At 30.8% G+C, this 26,349-nt stretch overlaps 1 protein-coding gene and 1 pseudogene across 1 annotated transcript; both read left to right on the top strand.

The window, feature by feature from the left end:
• The first annotated feature begins 7,293 nt into the window (after nt 1-7,293).
• On the top strand, nt 7,294-19,469 carry LOC120067536 (zeta-carotene desaturase-like). The gene is made up of 7 exons (XM_039019085.1): nt 7,294-8,013; nt 9,416-9,633; nt 18,192-18,297; nt 18,586-18,687; nt 18,768-18,827; nt 19,132-19,204; nt 19,303-19,469. Exons 1-7 carry the CDS (start codon nt 7,840-7,842, stop codon nt 19,467-19,469), a joined length of 900 nt encoding a protein of 299 aa, XP_038875013.1. The 5' UTR covers nt 7,294-7,839.
• Nucleotides 19,470-21,865: 2,396 nt separating this feature from the next.
• The window catches only part of LOC120092651, an 11,762-nt pseudogene continuing 7,278 nt past the window's right edge, over nt 21,866-26,349 (top strand).

Below are 26,349 nucleotides of genomic sequence, written 5' to 3'. Positions count from 1 at the left end.
TTAGAAAAGTCCGGCCAAACCATGAGGATTTCAGAGCTAATATTTTAAGGTAATCTTCCTGAAACATTTTAGAGTTTTTTTGTAGAAGAAAGTATCTCAAGATAAGGCTTATAATTATAAGTAATTAGAGCTTTAAGTTGAATCTGGATCTTAGGGTTCAAAAGGGAACCCGAGGTGATCAAAGAACTTCTAGAAAGGAAGATTCCTACCTTACCAAGATGAGTTGTACTTTCCACTAAGTCTTAAAGTATATATTTTAAGAGTATATGTAAATGCTTATATTATGAATGAATAAATAGCATGAGAATAAGAATATATGATCGGGATGATCAGGGGGTCAATAGACCTAGTTCTTGAGCCTATGGGAGGAACCTCGTATGGAATGGTCAGAGGGCTGACGGGCCTAGCTTCTGAGCCCATGAGCGGGGAGCTATGTTCACATAGGGTATAAAAGGGAACCCAAAAGAGCAAGCATTTATGATTAGTAACAGTTAACTATCTACCATCCGTGTAGATAGAAGTTAAGACCAGACTCATTCAAAACTGAGGTTTGAGTATTAACCTCATATATATGATATGCTTATTATTTATGAGTTGAAATAGACTCTAAAAGTTACTTACCACTCACTGAGCTTTGTAAACCTCATTCTTTTCTTTCATGTTTTCTTCCCAGGTAGTGGAAAGGTGAAGAGTTCTAGGGTCCTGCTAAGGTCAAGATCTGCCACAAGCCACAATTACACTTCTGGGGTTTTAAAAGTTATTGTTGTAAACTTTGTAGTTAAGTCTTGGAGTTGTATAAATATTACATTGTTGTAATAAAATGGGCCTATTCAATCAGTTGTTGTTTATATCTTGACTTAAAGTTTACTGAGAGTAAAGAGGTTTAGATGGGCAGTAGGTATCACGGAAGGGTGTTATCTACGGTCCCTCACGCCTCTCCTCGGGGCGGGATGTGACACTGATTGAAGTCTATCAATATCTATCAGTGATAGAAACTGATAGAAGTCTATAAATAGAGGTTTATAGAAGTCTATCAGTGTCTATCAGTGATAAAAACATGTGGAAATTAATAATTGATATTATAGTGATAGAAACTTATATAATTCTATCACTAGTGTCTATAAGTGTTTTTTTTTTTTTTTTGGTTATTTTAGTAAATAGTTTGACATTTTTTCTATCGATAAAATTTTTTCAATTTTAATTTGTTTGTTAGTTCCTTAAGAAGAGAATTAATGACAATCGTGTTGTCCTCTTATTGACAAGAACTAACATTGCTTAATTATTATATAATAATACACTATAATGGATGAAGGTGGTACAATATTTACATTTAAAGGAATGGATAACAAATTCCTTCCAAATGTTATTTTAAAAGTCCACAACCCCCAATTTTATTTGAAGGTATGAAATTCTAATTTCAGTTTGATGTATATTTATATATATTTGAATTAGTTTAATTTGATAAAAGTAGGACTGAAAATATGATATATAAATATGTTCTTTCTTTACTTAATTTGTTTTGGTTAAAATTATTTATTTATTATTTTTCTATCCCGGATATAAACTTGTTGAGACTTAATTTTTTTCCAATAAAGCCATACACAACCTTTCTGAAAAGCATCCATTACACTATTGTATCAATCTTCAAAATATGGTGAAGGAATAACTATCCACTTGGCCTTTTTTTTTTTAGAATAGGTGATATTATTATACAACAACAAGGGGGATCCCATAGCCCGGGATCAAGGCATAAATCAACGAAGTACAAGCAAAGACAGGGTAACAAAACCAAAACAAAGCCAACAAGATATAACCAGAACAAAACCAACACATAAACGCAAACTTGCAAACCACCAGGGAGAAAGGTAGAGAAAAGAACCTAAAACCCCACAAACTAGGGGCTACAACAAAACAGAGAACAACGTGAAGTTCAAAAAGAAAAAACATCCGTAAACACACTAGATAAGACCAAGAAGGTCAACCCACAAGGAAGTAGCATGAGCACGAACCGTAGAGACCATAAGGTGAGTCAGGGTAGACATCGACCTCGGTCGACCTCCATGCAGCCGCCGATTACGCTCCTGCCAGATGTAGTATATGGAAGCACACCAGAAAACATGGAACAACTTACTACGCACCTTCTTACCTAACCCCACTTGGCACAACCAACTCAACTCTACATCCAACCAGCCACCCGATGTGACGAACCCAACTGAAGTAACATACTGGACCACACCTCTCTCCCAAACCTACACTTAAAAAATTAATGATCCTGCGACTCCACACCTCCTCTACACAGAAGACACCCCTCATTTGACAACACACCCCAACTCCTCAACCAATTTCACATACCCAACCTATCCCTTACCGCTAACCACACGCAGAAGGAGTGACGCGGAATACCACCCCCACCCACAAAATACCAACACAAGACATCCTAGGACGACGAGGATGCATACTCTCCTATGCACTAGCGATAGAAAACTGACCACTAGCATCCGGTACCCAAACCAAATAATCCTCCCCCTTACTCTAGGCCCTACTGCCTGGATAAGACCTCAGATCTCAAGCAGCTCCCAAGACACTGTAGGCCACTTCCAACCTTCCTCACCATCCATAAACTCTGACAACCGCGCTTCCAAACTGCTACTTGCATCATGAACCACCGTAGACCCGTATAAATCCAAAATCGCACCCTCAGCAGCCAAGGATCCCATCAAATAAAATAAGACTGTCCATCGCCGATCATCAAACGAACCAGATGCTTGAATCTATCTCTACTTCGCAAGATAGCCCTCAAGCACCAAGACCTCCCAACCTTACTCTGAACAGCCCACAACGACCACCCACGCAAAACATACACCTTTACCCACGCCACCCATAGTGACCCCGATTTAATTAAGAGAAGCCATAGCAGCTTCGTAATAGTAGCCTGGTTCCAAGAGGCCACATACTTCACACCCAACCTCCCTTCCAATGGCAAGTATACCTCATCCCATACCATCTGCGCACCACCCTAACTCACCACACTACCCTTCCATAAATAACTACGTAATAGACGTTCAACCTCATGAGTTACACACGCAAGCAACACGAAGATGTTACACCAAAAAACCTAAAAGGACTATAAAATAGATCTAACAAGTTGCAACCTCCCAGCAAAGGAGAGGGACCGCGCTGCCCAGCTTCTAATACGAGCTGTAATCCTTTGTATCAAAGGCGCACAATCCATAGCCCTCAACCGACCCGCCAATAAAGGTAAACCCAGATACCTAACAGTCAACAAACCAAGAGAGAAACCCATAGATGCAGCTAGTTCCTCCGCCTCCCCTGACTCCACACTCGCAACAAATATGGAACTCTTCCTAACATTTTCAACTAACCTAGACAGCTCTACAAACTCTGCCAAGACCTGCCTCACAAACTCCAAAGAATCTCTCCACAAGGCTTTTTAACACTTTTATTCATGAAGCTTGAGTTTCAAGAGGAAAAGAAGAAAATTATTCATATGGAACAAATAATTTAAAGATCAAATCAATAGTTTTTAATCTATTAAATTAGGCTTAAAGAAGTGGCAGTTAATTCTAGCCTTTTGGCTTAACATTATTTACTATTTATTTAAAAGATTTAATTCACATTAATTATTTTAATTTTAAAAATAATATATTTAAAATTAATAGTTTTAAATATCAAAACTGTTGGAAATATTTTTCAATGTAGCAAAATGTCAATAATAGACACTAATAGTCATCTAATCAATGTTAGTGGAAATTGTACTGATAGATGTCTATTAATGTTTATCACTAATAGATAATGATATTTTGCTATATTTGTAAATAAGTTAGTTCATTTTTTTATATTTGAANTTTATCACTAATAGATAATGATATTTTGCTATATTTGTAAATAAGTTAGTTCATTTTTTTATATTTGAAAATAACACTATATTTAAACATTTTATTTTATTTATTTGATTTTTCATGATAAATAGAATTTTTAATATTTAATTTTTATAATATTCTCGTAAATATATTTCAAATGTATAAGCTAAATAAAAGAAATTAAACCATAGTCATTTTATTTTAAAAATATTTGAATAACTTGATTTATTATTATTATTTTTTTTTTTCATTTGACGCGATACATGAAATCTTTTATCTTTTGGTGAAAAATACGATGTTTTAAGTTAACCCATTTGAATTGTGTTCGGGTTGATTATAACAGAATAATTAATTAAAATTTATATATGAAACAAATTTTTATTTATATAAGGGATTTGGTTCATAGCAATTTTTTTTTTTTTTTTTTTTTAAATATCCAGACAACTTATTTTCAAGTATCAATTATCAGTAAAATATATAGGAGAGTTTCAACCAAACGAGCCTAAAAGATTAGAGATCAAAATTTTGGCGTTCAATTTATTTATGAGTTTCAATAATTTTCTGACAGGGAGATGACTCTCATTGAAAAATATTGACAGAATATTTATGACCATTTGCTACCATTAACTCTAAAAAAAAATAATAATAAAAATAAAATAAAATAAAATAAAAAAAAATAGACATACTTTTTTTAAAAAAAGAATTATTACTTATCTTTTAGGTTTGTGACTATTTACTAAATTTTTAAAATTACAAGTTTAATCCCTAAATTTTCATTTTTTTAAACCATTCATAGATTAAACATGAAATTAAAATTTAATATTCCATCATATAAGATGACATAAAGTTCAAATGTATATCAAAACATATTCAGCTATATTTAAAAAAATTTAAATAATGACAAGAATTTATTAGACACAAATTTAAAATATCAGAAATTTGATTAAACAAAACTTTAAAACCAAATAGACCAAGAAAAAACTATCTTCAAAATTCACCATTATATATATTTTTTGAAGGATAAAAGTTTAGGCACCACAAATATATAGCTTAAGAACAAAGCTTTCATTTTGTATTTATTATTTGAATGGTTGATCTCTCATTTTGCTTTTTCATCTGTATTGAATGTAATTCAACTTTATGAGAAGTTTAGAAAGGAAGATGAAGGTAGCGGTGGTCGGAGCGGGGATCAGTGGTTTGGTTTCGACTTATGTTCTAGCTAAAGTTGAAGTTGAGATTCTATTGCTTGAGAAAGAAGATTATTTAGGTGGCCAAACTTTGATGGCTTTGATTTGGATCTTGGCTACAAAACTACAATGACAAAAGTTCATGAACTAGACTCGTTTGGTAAGATGTTTCATTTTTTTTGGTCCCCCTTCTCATTTATTTATGAAACATACAATGCTTTGTAAATCATTTCTAAATTTTCTTTCTTTTAAAAAGAGACAAACTATGAAAATTACTTTTTCCTTGTTTTTTTCCCAATTTTTTACTTAGGTGTATCCCCTGCCATCTCTCCCTCTTTCTTTCCCCATATCTCCTCTTTCTCTTTCTTTTTAATACTTAATTACTCATTTCCACTTTTTAGGGAAAAACATACTCTTTTCGTCTCTAATTTTGAGTTAAGTTTTTATTTAAACTCTAAGTTTCGAAATGTTACATATTTAATTCTTAAGTTTTTATTTTAATTTCAATTTAATTTCTATGTTTCAACGTCAACTTTTCACTAAATATTTACATTCCGTCTTTAGAGGTAATTTATATTAATAAATTCAAATTATCAAAAGAATTATGATGGATTAAGTTTTACTATTATCACTTTAAGCATTAAATTTAAAATTTTACTTCATAATTATTTATAATTAATTAATAGAAATTGACGTCAATAATTGAAAGTGAGTGTTTAATGAAAAATTAAAGTTAAAAATGTAAAATCTTGAAACTCAATGATCAAATTGAAAAGAAACTGAAATATCAAGGATAAAATTGTTATTTTGAAATTTATGGATTATTTTGAAACAAAACTAAAAACTTAAGCACTAAATGTAGGGGTGTTCAAATAACCCGACAACCTGAACAACTCGGACTATCCAACCCAAAATGTAAGGGTTGGGTTGGGTTAGTTTTGTTCTTTGGTTAGGTTGGATTGGATTTTTCTATTTTTATTGGGTTGGGTTGGGTTGTGAGTTTGCTAAAAAAAAATCTGGTTGACCCAACCCCCGAATTTTTATATACTATATTAATATATATATATATATATATTTCTCTTTGTTTAAAGTTGATTTCTTTGTATTGATTAATTTTTGAATTTTTAATATTTTTCTTTTAAAATTATTATGATATTTGTCTTTGTTTAAGGTTTACAATAAATATCATAGATATTTGGTATTTAGCATCTTAATTTTAATGTGTAACATTTTAAAACTTAAAGAACAAATAGAAATTAGAGCCAAAATCTAAGGACCAAAAAGATAATTATTCTAATTTTTTAAATTTGTTTTCTTTTTGCGAGCTCTCCTTTTCCTTTTTGTTTTTTTTTTTTTAATCCCTTTCCTTTTTCTTTTTCTTTTACTTAACAAGTTTTTTTTGTTCTTTCACATTCAAATCTCTATTATTATTTTCTCTTCATTTTTAGGATTTTAATTTGTTTTTATTAAATAAATAAACTACTAAGATATTTTTATGTTACCACAAGTTCTCACCACAATAATAATTCATTCTTTCTCTTTTTTGAATTAGTATCGTTGAAAATTTACAAAGTTTGTCTTAATTACCATTTACAAACTAATTTAATTAAACTAACTCATTAATTAAGTAAACATAATTTAAAGGGAATGCTTTAGAGTAAAAAGTTTGATTACAAATCAAATATGATTAGCATTTGAAGGATGAAATTCATTAATATTGTTGTTATTGTATTTTTAAGTTTACCTTCAGGCTGAAATTATATGAAATACTATAAACTCTTTGTAATGGTTGTATATATATTTGATTATATTGTATATCGAAATTTTATTACAAATATAACATACAGTTATCAAAGCGGTTTATGTGACTTTTTTTTTTTCCAAAAGAAAATTATCATACATTTTCATCAGATTTAGTAGGGGTATTAAAAATAATCTGATGATTCGAAAAACCATCTAATCAAGGTTGGGTTCAACAAATAAAAATTTTATAACTTGAGTTTGTTCATGGTTCACCTAAAATAACTCAAACCAATAATTCAAATTTATTATTAATTTATTCAACTTTATTTCATAATTTTTTTATTAATTTATTCTCCAACCACTCCTAAAAATAATTTTTGAGCAGTTTCAAAAGAAAAATTTTATACAATAATTTGAAATTGAATTATTAATCTTAATTTATTATATGAAAATAATGAAATAAAATTTCTACATATTAGCATTTTACTTATTTTAGAATAATAATTTAAATAAATAACTCAAATAACTCAAACAAACCCAACTCCATATTTTTATGGTTGAATTGAGTTGGGTTCATTATTTAATAAAGGTTAATCGGGTTGGAAAAATTTAAAACCCGAACAACTAGGTTGGGTCTAAAATATACTTTAACCCAATCTACGAACACCCTTATAATATAGTTATAAAAACAATAAACATAAAACAAGAAACAAAAACCAGAATTCTACGAAATGTGCCTAAATTGTTATTTCCATCAATGTTGAAGGACGTACAGTAGTTTATATGGTACTATAAATAATTCAGTATGTGTATAAAAATCCATCAGGGAAGTGAGCTTCTGTCATATTATCCCATTTTTGTGTCATTCCTCCTCTCTACTCAGCCTCAGCAGCAACTTTACCATCTTCAGAATTTTTTTTTTTAGTCATCTGGTGTTTGTATGTATGCTCTAATATAACTAATTTTCCTCTCAATTCTCGAGACGAGCTCAATTAGTGAAACGGTTTAATATCGAAGGGTAGACGAAGATGAAGGTGGCGGTGGTCGGAGCAGGGATCAACGGTTTGGTTTCGGCTTATGTTCTAGCCAAAGCTGGAGTAGAGGTCGTGTTGTTTGAGAAGGAAGAGTATTTAGGTGGCCATTATAAAACTGTAAACTACGATGGCTTTTATTTGGACCTCGGCTTCATGGTCTTCAATCCTGTAATAATCTCTTTTCTCTTCTTCTCACATCTTTTAGACTTAATTTGAGATTATTATAGCTTATTTAAAAAATTGTTGGCAGATGTATTCTTAAATTGGTTCTCAAGTATAATTAATATTTTTATTTAACATACGTTTAATTCAATATTAAAATATATTGAGATTGATATTTTAATTTTATCGATATATCAATAGACATATACTGATAAAATATGGAAAATTGTTTTAAATGAAAAAACTGTTAAAAATATTTTTAAATATATTAAAATGTCACAGTCTATCAATTATAGACATTAATAGACATCTATCCGTATCTACTAGTTTCTCTCGGTGATCAATGATAGACAATGATATTTTGCTATATTTGTAAATGTTTTAGAAAAAAAAATTTACTGATAGAAAAATGTAAAACTATTTACACAAATAGCAAAAAGATACTAATAAACACTGATAAACTTCTATTAACATCTATCGATGATAGACTTCTATCAGTTTCTATCACTGATAGACATTGATATACTTCTATCAGCCTCTATCAAAGAAGATTAAAATTTTGCTATTTTGTTTAAATAGTTTCCCTTATTTTTCTATTCTTAAAAATCTCCCATATTTTGGTTAATTTTTCTATATTTGAAAACAACCTATAAAATATTGATATCGAATTTTCTCTTCGGATTCATTTTTTTATATTTAAATTTTTTCTTTACTTTCAAACTTAATTATAAATCTTATTATTAGTACTCATATTAGATTTTGAACTAATAGAACATAATTTTATACTTTTTATGTGTATTTAAAAATATATCATAAATATAGATTGATAATTAGTATTGATATTGAACCATCTAGTTTACAATCCTTAATGGGTATTTTGTTTTCAGAGACCTTGAAGGGTATTCCAATCCTTGATTTTATATGTTCTAAATTCTATTTAACTATTATTTTACAATTTCATATAATTTATGGTATATTATATCAAACATATATTTTAGTTTAACAAATGAGATAAGGGAGCTTATATTCTTTTGAAAAATATAATTCTACGATTCAAATTTTTAAATAATCCAAAATCTCTAGATTCAATGACAAATCCATAAAAAATTATGTCGTTTACAAAATTTATACTGTCAAATCACTAATTCTAAAAACAATTTAAAAAACAAATATACAAAACAAATATTCACTAAAATTCATTCACGAAACTGAAAACATAAAATAGAATCTGATTGCAAACGTGCCTTACTAATTTTGTGGATATGAATATGTTCTTTTTATCCCTACCTTGGCATGTATATTATTGATCATAGAGATATTACATCATTCTTTCTAAAATGTTTGGGTATGTTATGTTCAATAATATTTGGATGGATTATGATTTTTTAAAAACAAACTGAATATATAGGTAACACATCCAAATACAGTGGAATTTTTAGAGAATTTAGGAGTTGAAATGGAAGCATCAAATATGTCATTTTCAGTCAGCATAGACAAAGGAAGAGGCTATGAATGGAGCACTCGAAATGGTGTTCTAAGTCTTTTTGCACAAAAGAAGAATATTCTCTATCCATCTTTCTTGCAAATGATTCAAGAAATAACCAAATTTAAAGATGAAGTTACCAAGTATGTATTACCAATATTTTCATTGCACCTCACACATGCATGCACACACACAAGGAATGTGCAAACACAATACACTTTTGGTCCATAAGTTTTGAGTCTGATTTTTATTTGGTTATTAAATAATTTCAGAATGTTACACACACCATTTTCATTACTAGTTCTTGAGTCTAGCTTCTATTTAGTTCTTAATTAATTTCAATATGTTATATTTTTTACTCTTGAGTTTTCAGTTTAATTTTTATTTGGTATTTATGTTTAAAAATACTACATTTTCACCCATTAAGGTTTGAGTTTTGTTTCCATTTCGTGCCTAGATTTCAAGATTTACACTCTTTATTTTTTTTCCAAATATTTACTTCTGATCCTTGGTGTTAATTTTTATTAATTAACTTTAAAAATAAAATTAATTATAATTAAATTTAAAACAAAGGTTATCTAACATACAACAAAACTTGTTATGCACCATATTATAACAATTCCAATAACATCAGAGATAAACACAGTAGAATAAAGCATGAATAGAACATAGAGTTTGGTAATCCAATTCGGTGCAATACCACCTACGTCAGGGGGCAATGTACTGAAGAAAGATAATTTCACTGATAGAAAGTCAAACGATTACAATGTTGTACTTATCTGTAAACAAATGGCAATTACACACAAATAGCTTAACCTCATGAATGATCATTTACACTCTCCCTAAGTGTCTCTCTCTCACCAAGAAATTTTATCTTCCACCTTCAAATGAAGACTTCTTCAGTTGAAAAAACTTAGGCTCTCCCTAAGTATGAGAATCCCTTCTCAAAATATAGTAGAACGAAGCAATTAGATTTAGAGAATCACTAAAGATCGATAATGGCAAAAGGTTCACAATCTCATGGATTGACATGCTTGTGTTTTCGACACATACACAAGACAACGATTCAAAATCTTCAAAATGGCCAACCTTAAAATTAAACAAAACACAATATGTACATGGGTAACTTTGAGATCTTTAATAAAAGAATAAATCATCAAATAGTAATTCTGAAAATTCTTTTTCATGATCACTCCTTATTGGAACAACTTTCTATCTTTGCCTTTTGCAAACTGTAAAAGTACTTGACTTGTTCCTAACAGGCGGATCCCAAGTATATTGAGAGAGATCATTAACACACACATGGACTTATATTTGTTCCCTCCAAGAATTTTAATCATCATAGGATCCAGTAGGTCAACATGGAGAAATTTGAGAACACGATAAGTGGTAAGTTGAGAAAGTTTCTTGTGAGCATCTTCAATTTGCTGACAATCACCACACAAACTCCATCTTTAGACAAAAGATGTGGTATCCCCAATAGAGCTTCTTCTGAAACAACTTCCTTGATTCAACAAAGATTAACTTGACCAAGTCTCTTATGTAAAAGCACGACTTCATTGTGCTTAGGGATGTTACGAACATGATTAACAATATTAGGAATCCAAAAATAATAATTATTAGAAGATCACGTATCTGTCGCAATGAGAGCTTTGACATCATCTATGACAAGACATTTGTCTTTAGAGAAGCTAACATCCAAACCCTAGTCATACAATTAAGTTATGTTGATAAGATTAGAAGTAAGCCCTTCAACAAGCAATCAACTTCAAGTGGTGGGAGATCATATATGCAATTTTTTCCCAATGATCTTTCCAATTGTGCCATCACCAAAAGACACTTGGTCAAATGCCACAAATTGAGATCATTGATGTAATTCTTTTTCTCTAGTCATGTGTTTGGAACTTCCACTATCAAATGACCAATAATCTTTTGTGAAGGATCAAACAGATGTAAGTACCACTCGTTTTTCAACTTAAGGGTTAAAGGCTTTTGAACATAGCCTTTTTTAACATTAGTAAAAGATGATTAAGATTATAAACACCATGCAATTTAAAATAATAAGATCTAGAGTGAGCTTTTTTTTTACCATAGTGATAACAAACAGACATCCTCTTGGCATGTTTTACAGACTTCTGACATGATGCCTATGCAGATGTTGAGGACAAAAGTTCTAACATCTGATTTTAACCACACCCAACTGTAATGTTTTCTTTTCTCTTATAAATAGGTTGATCAACTCTTTTATCGTTCCGGAGTATCCAAGACTTGTTAGATCACTAAATTCTTACCTTGAGACAAAATCATATCAAGATCATTCATTCTTAAGTTCAACATCTTTACAGATTTATGCACAGATTCAATTTCACTCTTAGCCGTGTTCAACTCCCATTTAAGCTCAGAGACAATGGTCATGAGTTTGATTTTCAGCAAGAAAAGTCTCAATTCTTTTTTTCTGAACATCTTAGAATTTTATCTCTTCAAGCCATTTTTTATATAACATATGCTAAGACTTGTCAATTGATTCAGGCATATCTTCTTTTGCACTACTGCCACTTCAATTTTTATTTTTTTTTATTTTTTACTTTAGTACAAATTAATTTCTCAGTAAAGTTGTTGACAAGAGCTCTGACATCTTCTTCGTATTCACTTTTATCTTCAGATTCTTCATCAGATAAAGTTAAAACATAACTTTTATTTTGTTGTTTAAGAAAATTGGCACATTTACACTGATAGTGATCAAAATCTTCACATTTCCTACAAAAGAAAAAAAAAAAAAAAAAACTGTCATTATTCTGACCACTGATGCTGGAGTTGTCAACATCCTTCTTATGATTCTGAGATCCATAAAGTTTCATGGATGTGCCTCCATTTTCTTTAACATCCGAGGCACATGGTTTCCATATCTATTTCAAAACACTTTAGAACTTCACTGAATTGTTTGGTTAGTAAGGAGGTTGAGTCTACAATAGTTTCTTCAAACTCTCTATGATTATCTTCAAACTGAACATTTACAGACAATTGAAGGGGAACCCTTTTGTTTCTTTTGTCAGATTTTCCATCAAGTCATCTCAAACTTAAGCAACGACTCAAATAATTCATTAATCTTCTTTGTTGCAATGTCCTGAGCTTCTTCAATAGTCGTCACTTCCATATCATACTTTTTTTTTTGGAAGATTTGAGAACTTTTTTAACCAGGTTCTCTTTTGACATCTTCTCACCCAAGACAAAAGATTTATTAGCAATCAAGTAAACAGACATTAAATTCGTTAATTGTTTCATCTTCAAGCATTTTCAAATTTGTAAACTTCGTGGTCAACAACTAAAATCTAGACATCTTGACTTTAGAGGTTCCTTCATGAGCAACAACCAAAATGCCTCAAGCTTTCTTGGTAGAAACAAATGTGTTATTCAGAAGAAAGATATTTTTGGCAATAACATTGAAGATAACATTAAGGGCATTCAAATTTCTTATAGATGCTTTGTCCTCAAGTTCAGTCTATTTGACTTTAGGCTTAGCTAAGTACCTTAACACTATTTTGGTTAGTGACATCTAGATGAGGCCAACCAATAACCACTACTTTCTAAGATTTTCTATCAACGGATTTAAGGAAGGTAGTCATGTAACAAAACCTGATCTTTCGAGTACTCTGCCAAGGGTCGTTACTCATAAATACACATTTAAAACCCAAACATTTTAAACATTGGGGAAAAATAAAATTCATTAAATAATAAAGATAGTTTTGCAAAAATAAACTATAAAATTAATAAATAAGCAAAAAACTTTGTCCAGGACCCCTAAAAACACTAAGAAAAATCAACATTAAAAAAGATAAGATCTATAATCTGACATCAAGTTCTAAATTGAAACATTTAAATAACTTGAAAATATAAACTGAAAGGAAGCAGTCTATCTCTTGTCCCATATAGCACGATTACAGGTCCCTCTCGTCACTCGCTATTATGTTTTTGTTCTTACTTGGAAAATATAAAATAAGAAAGGCTGAGTATAAAAATTCTCAGTGAGTGACCTCTTACTAGGGCCATGTGGGTGATTTGTTAAACCCGACTTAACATTGGCATAATGTATATAACATAGCATAGCATGGCATGACATAGGTAGTGGTTCTGTAAGAACATCAATTCAGACATAAATGTGATCCCGTAGGAACATAAATCATAGCAATAGTGGTGATCCCAGAAGGACATTGAAACGATCATAAGTGGTGAACCCGAAGGTTCACTGACATAAGATGTACATAGTCCGATAGGTGAGTTAACAACCACCCATTAGCTTAATTAGAATGCACACAACAGTCAATGAGACTAAAACGTAAAGCCCTAGTCCATGGCTTTCCACATACTCATAATGCTTTTGAAAATTACATAGCTTAGTAAATCACTCCATCCGTCAATTACATGTTTTTATGGTACCATTTAGTTAATGTTTTCACAACATTATCATCTAATTTGAGTGCCCAACTCAAGGAAGTTTCAGTAGAAAATCACTTACCTAGAAGTCAAGCCAAAAAATTTATTCAAGCAAATCATTCTCCTTTCTAGCTTTCCACAAATTTAGAATTAGATACTAAAATACCAATCAGAAATCAATTTTAATCTTTAAGCCCAATTCCAAACATTTAATCATTCCAAAATTACCAACATTACTTATCCAATAGTTGTTTGATCCAAAACTACCTCAATTTTCAATCTAAAAATCCAACAAAAAAAATCGCAAAAAAAAAAAAAAAAACGCACCTTGACACCGGTGGACAACCTCTCAATCCCTTCCAAAAACTCCAAATCGACCTCCAAACAAAGGTAAATCATATGCTAGGCCAAAATATAGTGCGTATTCGGGACGAATCACAAGAAACCCTCAAACATCCAAAATAATTGAAATCTTACCCGAAAACACAACTCTAACGAAGAAAATAGAGGTGTGGCCGACAGCGCCGGTCGATGATGTTTGGACGAAAGGAGGTGAGGTGGCGTTGCGGTGGTCGGCTGGTTGTGGGTCCTAGCAGCACGACAGTCGAAATGCTGACGCGGCTAAAGCAATTGTAGGCGGTGACTGGCGGGAGATCCAGTGGCGTGGCGTTCATGAACAACGACAGCGACAATATATGTATATATAAATCTTTCATTTCTCCCTTAAATTCTAATTTCTTTTTCTCTCCTAAATTTCAATTTTCTTTCAATTTCCAAAATCCTAATTCTGTTCCATTTTTATATATATATTTTTCCCTAGAAAATTAAATCCACAATTTTCCCCAAGAAAATTAATCCATTTTTTTCTTAAATTCAATTAAAATTCCAATTCCTTAAAAATATATTTTAAATTAACTATATTGCCTCCAAATTAAATTTTTAGACCCAATTTATCCAAAATAATGCCCAAATATTTTAAGATAATTTAATAAAAATTATCTGAAAAATTCAAGATGTTACAAATCATACGGGCTTTCCAGTAAACATAGTTTGTTCCATCTAGTGCTGGGGGACACATGGTAGATCCACCTACTATGATTCATTCCATTTGAAGGAATACAGATCGAATCACCAAAAGTAGGCAACCTGTTTTGCTACCAATTGAAATAAATGTTACTAACACACAACAAAATTTGTTATGCACAATGTTACAGTAATTCCAAGAACATCTTAAAGCACGAATAAAACACATAGTTTGGTAACTTAGTTTGGTGCAATATCATCTACATCTGGGAGGTAGTATGCCAAGGAAAGATAATTTCTTCTATAAAGTCAAAAAATTACAATTTTGTGTTTATCTATAAATAAATGGTAATTATACCGACACACAAATAGTTTATCCTCCTGAATGATCACTTAGGCTCCCCTAATTAAGTATGAGACCCTCTCAATGAAACTTAGACTTTTCCTAAGTGTGAAAATATTAGTGAATGATCTTTTAGGTTTCCCCTAAGTGTGAGACTCCCCTTAATGAACTTTAAACTATCCATTAAGTGTAAGACTCTCTCTCACAAAGAACTATCTTTCCACCTTCAAATGAAGGCCACTTCACTTGGAAAAAAAATTAAGCCCCCCAAGTATGAGAATTCCTTCTCAAAATACAGTAAAACGTGTCAATAAGATTAAGAATAATCGACAATGTCAAAAGCTACAAAATCTCATGGATTGACACACTTATGTTTTCGGTATAAACATAAACTAATGGCTCAAAATATTCAACATAGCCAACCGAAAAGTTGAACAATACAAAATATATATATGGGTAACTTTGAGGAGATCTTTAAGGAAAGAATAAATCATCTTTGCAAGGAAAGAAAAAAGCAAACCACAAAATCTGCAAAATCCCACTGTTCGCAACTCAGAAATCGATGTCGTTAATTCGACTCCAAACCAAAACAAAAACAAAATATTTGTAAATCATCGAAACCTACTTCTTATACTAACAAGTAGCATAAGCGACAAGTACGGATTCGAACTACAAAGATCCCAAAATTTAATCTTCTCTTAAGCAAATTTTGACTATGAAAAGTTGTAAAAATGGGATTTTCGTTGTGGATAAAATGGAAATATGCAAGAAATTAAAATGCATGGGATAAATGTAAATTAGGATTGATCTATCTAGATTCTAGAATCATTCAATACAATTTCTATCATTGATTTCTAAAACTTGAACATGCAACTGATTCATGTATGCACAACTACTTGCTCGATGTGATCTAACTAACCTCTACAAAGGCGGACAACTAGCAAGAATCTAATCGAGAAAGCGTCCTAATTATTAATTAAGGTCGAAAAGGTCATATCGTAACTAATCTGCATGCTTCTAAATTCTACTAGGTTCGATAGCGGCCATATAGAACTAAAAACACATGCATTATAATTTAGGATTCAATTGTGTTAATTAATTGTCAGGAAAGTCATGTTCAATTAATCAATTTTATCTTCGAACCTAGAAATTCATGCATCCTAGGAATAGCCATCAAATTCACAATTAATTCATGCTACTTAATTGATTTTTAGCTAGACAGTCAGGTAAGAACATGACTAACTAAAAATCGATTAGCCATGTACGATTATGCATGAACAATCAACCTCACAATCATGCTTTTAGAAATTATAATGGATTCGAAGAAGACACAAGTTCAACATATAATTTATTCAAGAACACATAATTCTCAAGAAATTAACAAAGAATTAAAACTCCAAAAACTAGATAGAAAATCGTTACCTCGAGTTATCCATAGATAAATTGAAGAGGAATATTCAATCCATCGTTTACAATCCAAAAGAAAATAAAAATATAACCTAAATATACAAAAAAGATAAAGGAGGAGGAAGAACTAGCAGCCACTCCTCGACCTCCATCAAATTTTGCATCCTCCTATTTTACCTAATTCCGAAAGAATACTTTTATACAATAGGCACAACGTTGCAATACTAGTAGGAGCATTGCAATGCTCTTGTGATCTAGCCCTCAAGTGTTGTAATGGCGTTGCAACATTACTTTGATGCTAGCTTTCCACAGGTGCGCATGCACAGATGCGTTAGAGTTCTGTTAATCTACGCAGTGTTGCAACGCTAAAGTAGCATTACGACGCTGCCCTGTATACGAGCTTACTGCCTTACAGTGTTTTGTTAGAGCGTTGAGCGAGGGTTGCGATGCTCCGATTAGAGGCATTCTGGTAATTTCTCCTCTTTTGATGTTTGGATGCTCAAAACACCTCCAAATTGCTTCAAATTAACACCGTTTTTCTCCAAATGCTTAGTTTTACCTCTTCAAAGCTCAATACCTACAGAATAGGATAATTAACATTAAAAATTCATTAATGAGCCTAAATTAAGCTAGGAATTATAACTCTTTTTGAGAGGTATCAAACACCCCGAACTTAATTCTTGCTCCTCCCGAGCAAGCTAAAACAAAATCTAGACATGAATCATGTGATGAAAATGAGTGACTCGAATCTCAAGGCTAAAGATAACAAACTCTTCACAAAGATAGGGTCATTCAAATGCGTGCGCTAAATGAAGAAATTTAAAACTAACTCTTTATCCCCTATGCGTGTGTGTGCGCTTAGCCACTCCTATTAATCACACCCCTAAGAAAGAGGAGTAACCTCCAAAAATATCATACAAACTTACTCTTACTCTACAACATGCTTGCCTTTTATTTAGCATATAACAGGCTTTTACTTTCCAAAATTAAAGTTTGGCAAAAACCTAAGCATGCATTACTAAGTTGAGTTCTAGTTACATATCACCTATCACCTAGACCTTTCGAGATGACAATAAGCATATGGACCAAATAACCCAATCCTAAGAATTCAAATCCACAAATAAGACTGCTATGTGCTCAAAATATGCAAGGGAATAAAAATAAATAAATTTGGCCCAAAATCATGCATAAATTTTGTGAATCATAAACAGAGCAAATAGGAAGTTATCTAAAACCTATCATTGAAAGTTATTATCACAATACATACATCATAAAAATCATCTCAGTAGCTCAACCACAAAGTCCGAGCTCAGGTGTTCAAGGATTTTTTAGACATGCATATAAAACCACCACTCCCAACATAAAACGATACATTGTCCCAATGTATCTCTAACGAGTATTTTAAACTAACGAATATTAAAAATAAAAAAAGGAAGAAGAAGTAGACATTTTAAACTAACTAAATAACCAATATTCGTGGTTCTTTTTGGTATACAGTTATCTTGAAGCTATGAAAAATAATCCAGAAATGGATCAAAATGAAACGTTGGGACAATTTCTCAAGTCAAGGGACTATTCTGAAGTATTCCAAACTGCTTACCTTGTGAGATTTTCCCTTACCATTTTCTTTTCTCCTTATTATTTTAATTCTTTGGATAATGATGATTTTTACTCGACATCTTGAGTTTAGTAGTGATTTAATATGGTATTAGAATAAGAAATATTCTGTTTAGAACATCTCTAATATCATTTCTTCTCTAAAAATTTTCAATTAATAAATCTACGAGTGAGAGGAAAATGGTATATTATTTATATAATTAAATTTATCGATACTCAACATTTTAAGCTTTTAAGATTGATGGGATGATTTAATGGGATTATATTTCTGCAGTTTCCAATGTGTGGTTCCATTTGGTCGATCCCCATCGAAAAAGTTTTCAACTTTTCAGCTGTCTCTGTTTTTTCATATCTTCAGGATCATTATCTGCTTCAGGTGTTTTTCACATCACTTTTTTTCCATATCTGAGATTTTAAATATTATTTCTTTCATAATTTGCTTATTTTCCTTTATAGTTTTTTGGTCATCCACAATGGCTTACTGTCAAATGGAGTTCAGATTCTTATCTGAAGAAGGTGATCCTTGAAATCATTGTTAGAGGATTGATATTAATATTGAAATTTTCATTTAATCCATTAACTTAAGTTTTTCGGTCAATCTCCAAAATGAGCATAGTCATCCTGACGTGAAGTTTATTTATCGATTTCAAAGTTAGATGTTCGATTTCTCTACAACCGTACATGTATTGTCAAAAAAGGGGAAAAAACTTTCAATAAATTGGTGATTGATGTTGAGTTCGAACCCTTATAAAATGTTTATGTATTTTTTGATATTCCCTATTAATTATACAATTATTGATGTTTAAAACGTCAGTTACAGAAAACGCTTGAGAGTGAAGGATGTCAAATAAGAACTTGCTCTAAAATTAATTCCATCTCAACTACCAAAGAAGGTGTGAGTAATTAAAATTGCATTGATTCAATGAGTTTTAATAACTTGTAATTAACATTATAGAAAAAAAATTAAACATTTAATATAACGTTTTATCAGGATGCATTGTAAGCTACGGACTCCATTTTGAAGAAATATTTGATCAATGTGTGATAGCAACTGATGCCCCTGATGCTTTAAGAATATTAGGAAATCAAGCAACACCCGAAGAAGCAAGAGTACTTGGAGCTTTCCAATACGTTTATAGGTACATTTTCTATCTCTAATTCTTTGGATCCTAATTAATTTGTTTTTTATTCAACATTAGTTTGGATTTCATGGACTCTAATCCTATATTACACATCATTTGTTCCCATCTTAAAACTAATTGGCGATGAGAGGAGTAACTCACGTATATTATAAAGATCATAAACTCTTTCCAATTCTTTAATGTGAAATCTCGAACATATCCGTTCAAGATGGTGTCACTTTTGGTACACTTTTATGGATAGAGCTAAAGAGGGTAAAACAAGTTAAGATAATTTTTTTTTTTTTTGGTGGCCGAGTCTTTATACCATACTAGGTAGGAATAGTTTCAAATATAACAATGAAAAGAATATGTACATATAACAAAATTTAAATCCAACTCTCGGAATCTATCGTTGATAGACTATATTACTAAGAGGAGTCTATCGACAATAAAGTTTATCACTGATAGATTTTGCTATTAGAAATGTTGCATTCATTTAATTACTAGTCCTAAAAATGTTGCTCATTTTAATACCATTGTGTTTAGTCTCTAAGGGTCTGTTTGAATTTTCTAGATTTTTTTTTTTTTTTTCAAAAGAGTCATTTTGATTTAAACTCTTTTATTAAAAATCGTTTAAAATACACTTTAAATTATTTCAATATCTTTTTTGAATGGTTGTCAAACACTTAAATTTTCTTCAAAATGACTTATTTTTAAAATTAAACACTTGAAAAGTTAAACAAAATACATCCAAATCCAATTGACTATGAGATAGAACCATGTTTATCTAATTAGTATTATGTGTAAGTTTCTTTAGAGGATAGTGCTTGTCCTAGCTACTTCCCACATTATTTCCATATTGAAATGATAGAAAAAAAAATTATCATAATTGCTGCTGTCATGTTTGAAAAGTAATTTTAAAATGGTTACAATGACTTTTATCGAATTTACAAATAACTTCAATTATTTAGAAGTCAATTTAAAGTTGATTATTTTTACTTTCTTAAATGTGATTTTCATATCATTAAAAGTTGAGTTTTAAGATATGTTTAGTTTAACTTTTGACGTGTTTAATTTTGAAAATAAGTCATTTTGAAAAAAATTAAAATGTATGACAACCACTCAAAATAACTTTTAGAAAACTTTCAAAGTACATTTTAAATAGTTTTTATAAAAATGGTTTAAATAAAAATAGGTTCTTTTAATATTTTTTTTCTTTTTAGGCAATCCAAACACGTCCTTTAGAAGCCATTTGGATTGCAGATGTTATTTCATGGGTATATATATTAAATATTTGGGATTTGAATGTCTGAGTTTTAAATGTGTTATAATTAATGTCTGCATTTGGATGTACAAGATAATTATTGTTCGGAAATTAAATATTTTTGTTTCATTCAATAATTTGTATATAGTAACTAAGAGTAAATAATTATTTAATTAAATACAAGAGTTGAATTAAATTTAACATTAATTAATCTATTGTTGTGTTAATTAATTATTTAATCAATAAAATAAAAACTAAATAAATACTTTTTAATTAAACATAATTATTAAAATTTATTAAATTAGAAAATAAATTAATTAGAATATTGATAATTAAATAGTTAAGATAGCATAAAATATTAATGGTAAAGAATATTAGTTGAAATTTATTAAGTCTAAATAATATATTTATATTTAATAATTAAAAAATTAATAGTAATGAAACTGATATTAAATTATTAATTAATTAAGCTATATCATCTCCCAGACATAAAAAAGCAACATTTTTGTAGGATATTAAAAATCCATGTTAGATGGGTTTTAAAAGTTCACTAGATAATAATATTCTGATTTAAAAAAGTAAAGATTATGTAAACAAATAAGATATTAAATGTCTACCAAAATTTATAAGAAAAACCTGTGAATAAACGAGGCCTTACTAATTTAAAAACATGCTTCAAGGATTTTGACCAAATTTTAGTCTTTAATATGGATACCAAAAATGGTTAATGAAATATGAATCTTTTGGTCTCTTTGAAACATCGGTTAAATATTTTCTTTGCTCTGTTTTCTTTTTCTCTTTATGGTTAACAATTTTTTTTTTCTTATATTGGCAGTGATATTTTCTTCATTCATGACACAAATTTCATGCCTGAAAACCTAGATGCATGGAGTGCATGGACACTTTCTTGGAAAATAATATAAATGAATAAAGCGTGTGATTTGACATATTGGTTCAATGTACTTCAGGTTATTATCCTCTCGAAGTTTCGCACCTTTGAAATCTTTGATAATCAACCTAACAGGTATATCACAGATATTTATTCTCTCTAATTTATGCTCAATTTTATTTTGACTTTTTGGATTTAACTAGAATCTTGGACAAAGGAGTCCTTTTTTTTGTAAAACCAATTAATCCAGACCAAGAGCCCAAACATGTCTTGTATAAGTCCTCAATTGGCCATCCAATTCCATCTCTTAGTGCATCAAAAGCCTTAAATGAGCTTGATAGCATTCAAGGGAAGAGACAAATTTGGTTTTGTGGAGCATATTTAGGTGAGATTTTTTGCTTCAAAATTCATTCATCTTCATCTTCATCTTCATTTTCTTCATTATTATCATTATTAATTATATATACATGTATGTCATACCTTCAAATCCTTTGAAGTCTTATTCTAGAAATGATGGTTATGCTTTTTCTTTAGGTCGTGGCTCCCATGAAGATGAGTTAAAGGTAATGAACGATGAATTTTATGGCCAAACAATAATTATTGGTTGCTAGTCTAGTCTGACCAGTAATCTAATCACATGGTGTCATGTGATAATTTTTTTTATGTAATATTTAAATTAAGTTTTGTAATGTAATGTAACATAAACATTATATTTGCAGGCTAGCACCATGGTAGCACAAAAAATATTAGGAAAAAGTTGTACTCTTTTGACTCAAAATCCAAATCATATGGTACTTTCTCTCGTAGAAATTGGAGCCCGTTATCTAGTCACTAGATTTTTTGCACGATATATATCCATCGGATCATTAAGGTAAGTTTAATATATGATATCATGCAATAATCATATATTTTTTTATGCACTTAAATATTATTCGTCTAATAATATCGTTGAAAAAAATATTTTAATGGGAGATTTTCAAAAGTAGAAAAATAAGGTAAATTATTTACACAAGAATAGCAAAATTTAATCTTTTTTTATAGAGACGGATAGATGTGTATCATTGTCTATTAGCGATAAAAACTGATAAAAGTCTATCCTTGATACTATCAGTGACAGAAACTAATACGAGTCTATCACTAATAAACGCCGATAGAAGTCTATCAATATCTATCAGTGATAGAAATTGATACAAGTCATAGAAATTGATACAAGTCTATAAATAGAGATTTATAGAAGTCTATCAGTATCTATCAGTGATAAAACCTGATAAAATTAATCATTGATATTATAGTGATAGAAACTGATACAATTCTATCACTAGTGTCTATAAGTGTTTTTTTTTTATTATTTTTGTAAATAATTGGACATTTTTTATATTCCTAAAAATTTTTCAATTTTAATTTGTTTGTTAGTTCTTTAATAAGAGAATTAATTACAATAGTGTTGTCCTCTTGTTGACAAGAACTAACTTTGCTTAATTATTATATAATAATACAGTATAATGGAGGAAGGTGGTACAATATTTACATTTAAAGGAATGGATAACAAATTCCTTCCAAATGTTGTTTTAAAAGTCCACAACCCCCAATTTTATTGGAAGGTATGAAATTCCAATTTCAGTTTGATGTATATTTAAATATATTTGAATTAGTTTAATTTGATAAAAGTAGGAATGAAAATATGATATATAAATGATGTTGATATTATTCCTCAATTTATATTATTTAATTTAAAATATAGTTAATAACTTCCCACCTTTAATGAGAATTTTCTTTTGGTATACAGATTATGACACGGGCTGATATAGGCCTCGCAGATGCATATATTAATAGAGATTTTTCTTTTGTTGACAAGGATGGAGGTCTTCTTAATCTTGTTCTGGTGATTTTTTCTTAGTCCCTAATTAAATAATAATATTACTCCTAGTATAAATCTATATAAATTTAGAGCCTGTTTGCGTTCTCTTAAGAAAAAAGCGTTTTAAAAAAACTCATTTTTATTTAAACACTATTGATCAAAACTATTTAACACTACAGGAATTCTGGCTTCTCCCGGCGCCATATATCATCGAGAGAGTGTGGAAAATTCATCGGGAGAGGATCTCCCGATTCATAAAAGGTCGTCGGGAGTTTGGTCGGGAGAAATCCGTCGGGAAAGGATCTCCCGGAGAACTTTTGAATGGCGTCGGGTGTTAGTGGGAACTCGGACACCTATGTGGCATCGGGAGTTAGGGGGAACTCTGGACGCTTAGTATACGGCGTCGGGAGTTCTTGGAACTCCCAACGGGCTACACCGCGTCTAGAGTTCCCCCTAACTCCCGACGCCTGAAAACGGCGTCCGGAGTTCCCTCTAACTCTCGATGCCACATAGGCGTCCGGAGTTCCCCCCTAACTCCCGACGCCGCATCAAGGGATCATATATTGATAAACAATTCAATTTTCTATATGGATAAAATTTAATATATCGTTTGTAATTTTTTAAAATTTGATCTGAAATTCCTTGAAATATATTATACCAAATAAAGATTCACATAAAAGAAAATGAAGTCCATTTTTTATAACAAGTAAAAAATTACAATATCCAAACGTTGTCCCAGCTCTAGAACACTTGTCCATTATATTCAGAAATACATAAAAAAAGTAAAATGAGAACAACATCTAGAACACTTGTCCATTATATTCAGAAATACATAAAAGAAGTAAAATGAAAATAACATCTGTTTTTTTCAATATTTAACAATGTGCCCACCAAATTGTCGCATATGTTTTTTTCAATATGCATTACATCAAATTTATGTCGTAACAATAGTCTGGACCAATATAAAAGTTGGAAAAAAAATACTTTTTTTAGTCCATTTTAGAATTCGCTTTCTTTTTTTGTCTTGCTTCGATGGATGTTTGCTAAGCACAGAAAAGTTTAGCGTATTTATTTGTTGTAATATCTCTTCTCCATTCATTACGATTGGTGGAGGACTACATTCAATTTTTCCATCATGTTGTCTACTTCGACGCCAACTATGATTCTCCGGAAGATAACATCGATGTCCCATAAATGATATTTTCCCTCTTATCCTGAAGGATGAGTTATCTTCTTTTCATATTGGACATGCTTGATAACCTTTTGTACTCCACTCAGATAAGTCACCGTACGCAGGGAAGTCATTAATCGTCCATAATAAGTTAGCATATAGTTGAAAAACTCACCAACAACAGAATCATAAGTTCGCACACCAATTGTCCACAACTCTTTCAGCTCTTCAATCAACGGTTGCAAGTAAACATCAATTTCCTTTCCAGGAGATTTTGGACCAAGTATGAGCAAAGACATGAAGAAGTTTGTTTCCTTCATGCATTTCCAAGGGGGAAAATTATAAGGAATTATCACCACAGGCCACATACTATAAGAAGAGAAGTGCTCATATTTTTCAAAATGATTGAAGCCATCTGAAGCTAATCCCAAACGAACATTTTCGAGGGATCTAAAGCGAAATGAGGGAATTCACGATCAAAAATGTTTTCCACGCCCTCTGCATCAGCTGGATGTCGTAATACATCATACGTTTCAACTCGCTTATCTTTATGCCATCTCATGTCAGAAGTACCTTTTTTTTATGCAAACAAATCGTTTTTATTCTCGGTATCAATGAAAATGACGCAATACCTTATGTGGTATTTTTTTACCCTTGCCATTATTAACTTTGTACCGAGACTCACCACAAACAGGGCAATTGTTTGCAAAAATCTGCAAACTGTTTCCAATACAATATACAATCATATTTGCACGCATGAATAGACTCATAACCTAGGCCTAAATCACGCAATTTTCGCTTGGCTTCATAAAAAGGAAGTAGGTATAAGAGGTGCCAGCTGGAAACGCTGCTTTTAACAATTCCAAGCAACATGTCAAACGATTTGTTAAACTATACCACGTTGTTCGATAACTTTGTTATATTGCAATCACAATTCACTAAAAAGTTTAAGGAACGAAATGAACTGGCCGCAACACCGGCCAGGGTTATTATATAATTCGTGCTTCGGTCATTAAATCCTCGAATAAGTTCATGGTATCTCTTTCTTGACCATTAAAGACATTTCATTCTCAATTTCCTTCCTTCATTGCTTTTTTCATTTTCTCCATTGGAACTTGTAAATCGTATTATAAGAATTCAACACCGATTTTTTTTTCGACACAGCATACTACTCTAATAACTAATCTTCTATCAACATCCTACTATTAGAATGAACTTGTATGACTTTTAGATAAGTTTAACTGGCTCTCTATTTGATATAACTCGCATTCCACAAAGAAGGGATGATATTTCATATGTTTAATAGATTGCTGTTGTTCACGATATATCTATCTTTTTCTCCAAATTGAATTCATCAAATTCCTGGCATGGACAATCTTATTCGTACCGAATCATTTACATGAAACTCTTGCATATTAAAAGCTGGTGATATACTGTCTTCTCTATAACTCCACTATAACATTACTTCTTAGTTAAATCCATTCCACTTATTACTTCTCATCTCATCCTTAAAATAATAAATATTTTCTGACCCAAACTTGTATATCTCAAAACAATAAACCTGAATAAGCAGGCACAAAGTACAAAGTATTATAAACATTGAGTGTCTTCCCATAATTTTTCATTTCTTTAAGGGCAAAATAAACCACGTAGGCTCCTTAGACGCTTTAAATTGTCTTAACAGCTTTCAATGTTTTATTTAGTAACGTCTCCAAGCTTTCGAATTCATTTTGGT

The sequence above is a fragment of the Benincasa hispida genome, chromosome 12 (assembly GCF_009727055.1).
Source record: "Benincasa hispida cultivar B227 chromosome 12, ASM972705v1, whole genome shotgun sequence".
Classification (NCBI taxonomy): domain Eukaryota; kingdom Viridiplantae; phylum Streptophyta; class Magnoliopsida; order Cucurbitales; family Cucurbitaceae; genus Benincasa; species Benincasa hispida.
The sequence above is the reverse complement of the archived record's forward strand: the minus strand, read 5'-3'. Positions and strand labels throughout refer to the sequence as shown.

What these genes read in the sequence shown, in the direction of transcription:
- LOC120067536 (XM_039019085.1), top strand. Translation starts at nt 7,840, where the DNA reads ATGAAGGTGGCGGTGGTCGGAGCAGGGATCAACGGTTTGGTTTCGGCT. An exon ending in AGGATCATTATCTGCTTCAG is followed by an intron (nt 18,688 to 18,767) that starts GTGTTTTTCACA and finishes TTTCCTTTATAG; the next exon opens with TTTTTTGGTCATCCACAATG. An exon ending in CAGATTCTTATCTGAAGAAG is followed by an intron (nt 18,828 to 19,131) that starts GTGATCCTTGAA and finishes CGTCAGTTACAG; the next exon opens with AAAACGCTTGAGAGTGAAGG.